At 46.8% G+C, this 3,627-nt stretch overlaps 1 protein-coding gene across 1 annotated transcript in view; it reads left to right on the forward strand.

The window, feature by feature from the left end:
* Positions 1-460: 460 nt before the first annotated feature.
* The window catches only part of T265_03670 (hypothetical protein), a gene marked incomplete at both ends in the record, with an annotated part of 58,458 nt that continues 55,291 nt past the window's right edge, over positions 461-3,627 (forward strand). The window contains one exon of the mRNA XM_009168212.1: positions 461-628. Coding sequence (XP_009166476.1) covers positions 461-628 — 168 coding nt within the window. The remainder of the gene's footprint in view (positions 629-3,627) is intronic.

Consider the following 3,627-nt stretch of genomic DNA (forward strand, 5'->3'; position numbering starts at 1 on the left):
GCAAACACCCGGCGGGGACATAGTAAGAAAATCTTCAAGCTCAGGGCACACACATCCGTTAGACAAAACTTTTTTTCATTTCGGGTAGTAGCTGCGTGAAATGACCTTCCTCCGACGGTTGTACACGCTCCTTCTCGAACCCAATTTAAAACACTATTAGACATTTATTTATGCGAATCCTCGCGCTGGCGAGCATACTACCCCGCGCTGAGAACATAAAGAGCAATGCTACACCCTTTTTTCACTTGTGCCTTTCAGCCACTGACCGACAAGAAGAACACCGACCCGGGAAACTTGGGCAAAAGCCTCGATCATGTGTATCAATCCGTGAATCCGTGACTGTTGTTGTGACCGCCGGTTGGCTATATTTGACGGCTGCTAGCTCTAAACGTGAACAAACATTTCGGCTACAAACACTGGACTAATATATTCACGCTTGTGGAATAATATTNATTTATTTATGCGAATCCTCGCGCTGGCGAGCATACTGCCCCGCGCTGAGAACATAAAGAGCAGTGTTACACCTTTTTTTCACTTGTGCCTTTCAGGTGAACGACAGCCACTGACCGACAAGAACAAAACCGACCCGGGAAACTTGGGCAAAAGCCTCGATCCTGTGTTTCAATCCGTGAATCCGTGAATCCGTGAACCAATCAGAGCACTAGCTTTTCCACCACCCGCGCTGCTAACTGTCTAGTCCTTTGCCTAGTGGTGCAACGGCCCACGGTCATGCTAGTCGCCAAATCTGGAATATCCTGTATATCAAATGGCGATGACATAGGTCCACGAGCCCTCGCATCTATATCACCGTGGTCTCAGAATTAATCGTAAGTACGCATGTTTGGATTCTGGCCTGTCTCCATGGGGTATCAGCTTGTCTGATAATTTGTGGAAAACGTAAGCAAGAAATGCGAAATAAACTTGCAACAGGCTGGTGCAAGATCTGAGAAGTTGTCTTTATGTTGTCTTTATTGTCCGCACACGCTTAGTCTTTTTTCTTATCCGCAAAATCATAGAATGTCTTCATCCCGCAGATGAAGCAGCTCATTATCAATGAAGCAGCCTGACATCAATGTTCAACACAAATGCTGCGCTGCCGTAATGAAGGCAGCTTCGAAATTCCAACTACTGGAGCGCTTGAGGACTATGTGCATCTGCTCCGTTGTGATCAATTCAAACTTTGGCTGTGTGCACTGCACTCGGATACTCATTCGCATCTCATTGAATGGTTTCGCAAGTACACCAGAGGTACTTCAATGTGTCCCGTGAAATCCGTGAGAGAGAAAATGTAAGATCAAAAGGGCCTTCCTCTCTGGCTTCGACGTCAGTTTTATGTTTACTCAATTAGCTTCAGGAGTCTCAAGGATGAGTCTGTTCTCCACTTGTATGGGTGGCCAAAGCTTCTCATAGGAAGGAGCGACAATGTAGCTGGTTATGGATCTTGATGTCCGAGGGCGGCACCGATAGCTTATACCCGCCCCAATGGAGCACTGTTGATTCTCAGTTTTCCTCTGTTGATGATACAAGTTTTACTGTTCAGCTGGGTAGTCGTTCGGCGTCACCCGACGAAAGCACGAGAGATTGCTTAACCCTAGGTAACGATCTATCCTTTGGCAAAACGTGCCACCGATTCCAATCCTTCGGAACATCAGCGGCAGCGTGGTTGAACGCCCCACTAACCCCAATAATGTGTATAGTCTTTCGGTGCTCTCTTATCGTTCCTAGCCTCACAAACCGTCAAAAGATGAATGCTATATGGTCTGTTACTTATGAAGCTATATCGAGTTAGATTACACGTCCGCTATGAGCGTGAGACTGCGTCAGAGCCCTTTTGACTGCCCTTCATATGGTCTTGAGAGCAAGTCCTGGCCATATGAGGGTGTGATCGCCTTTGGAAAGTGATGTCATTATTTTCATACACACTCCTTCAGAAACAGCTCCTTTTTCGGTGGTAGGTTAAGCGCACATGCCAGAAGTGCTGCAACGATCAAAGCTAGCTCCCAGCTTACAAGGGAGCGCAGTCTGCCCAACCGTGATGTTTAGTGCAGTCAGAAGTCCTTAGCAATTAGTCTATGTCGCACACGTGCAATTTGTCCCTTTTAAGCACCCTTCCTATCGATCTTCGGTTAATGAACGAAACCCGAGCCCTTCAGTGTCGATATAGGTAGAATGTAGCGAGGGTTTTCGCGAATAAATAGATTTGTAGTGGCCTCAGAGGAAAGAAAGGTGCGGGCGTTTTTCGTTGGATTAACCACACTCATCCCCTCATTCGGCATGTGCTCTGTACCCATAAATTGCAAGAGCATTCTTCCGGACATGCAGCCACTGAACGCGGCACTTTAAATCCAAGAGGAAGCATGTGAAGTTGTTTGGCGTTTTAATTTTTCTTGGGAGCTATTAGTTCCGGTTGTGACAGCTGAGGTCAATGCACGAGCCTGTATGACTCGGGTCGCGTTTGTTAATGTGGAACACCCATCGCTTCATTGCGGCATATCTCTAAATCTCTTCTAGAATAGAGCCCGTGTGATCCTCACCATGCCTGGTTGGAGACACAAGATATGGCTGCTAACGGATGTCAGTGGCGTTGTTGTTATCAGTTTCTATCTAGATTGCCTGAGTGGGTGTCTGGAAGTGTATGCACCTTGGAATGATTGTGGTAGGCTGTCACTAAGTCCCTTTTCCATCCAGTTTCATTCCTTTACAATAAGGCATTCAAATAAGTTATGTTTATGTCAGTGAAGCATCAGTGTCGAACACTGATGTTATGCTGTCGAAGTTGATGCTGCCGACCGCTGATTACGATGGGTTCATCAATGGCACATTTGGTTTCAAGCTGCTGCCCGGGGTGGTTTCCTGTTTGCTCGTATACACATAACAGTCTTTCTTCCACTACTATATCTAAAAACAGTCACTCGTGAAGATGTAGTTGTGTGTTGACCAACTGATGCGTATGGAATCGAAATCTCCCGTAGTGATCCGGTTGTGTGGTTACTGAGGGTTGTGTTCAGTATTCAGTACCAATCTGAACGTAGAGCAAATGCGGGGTTTGAAAATAGCGGTTTTCGTTTTACTCGCCTAATAGCTAAAATAAGTGAGCTGAACCTCCAGAGCAGGTGAGTAAAAAATCGAATTCGTTCAACTTAGCACCCTTTCGGTGCCCAACTGCCATGTCACCAGAGGGAGGCACGAGGGCTGGGATACTGCCAGGTTTCCCAAGCGTAGATAGGGGAAGTCGAGAGGCAGACCAGGTTCCAACCACGCTCCATCCACTGAACCATCGCGCACCAGGTGAGTATAAGTGAGTGTGAATGCAACAGTTAAGGTAATGCAGTCGTGATATTCACCTTTGTCGGCACTGGATATGAGATTAACAAGTCGGGTGGCTTTACATCATCATCATCATCCTCCATCCACCCATCGCGCACCAGGTGAGTATAAGTGAGTGTGAATGCAACAGTTAAGGTAATGCAGTCGTGATATTCACCTTTGTCGGCCGGCAATATGAGATTAACAAGTCGGGTGGCTTTACATCATCATCATCATCATTCTCAGCTGTAAGAACCGCGTACTCGTCGTACACTGGTTGTAGCTGCCACAGTTTCGTTCGCCGATGATTTGGGGGTGGGG

This window comes from Opisthorchis viverrini (genome assembly GCF_000715545.1).
Source record: "Opisthorchis viverrini unplaced genomic scaffold opera_v5_53, whole genome shotgun sequence".
Taxonomy (NCBI): domain Eukaryota; kingdom Metazoa; phylum Platyhelminthes; class Trematoda; order Opisthorchiida; family Opisthorchiidae; genus Opisthorchis; species Opisthorchis viverrini.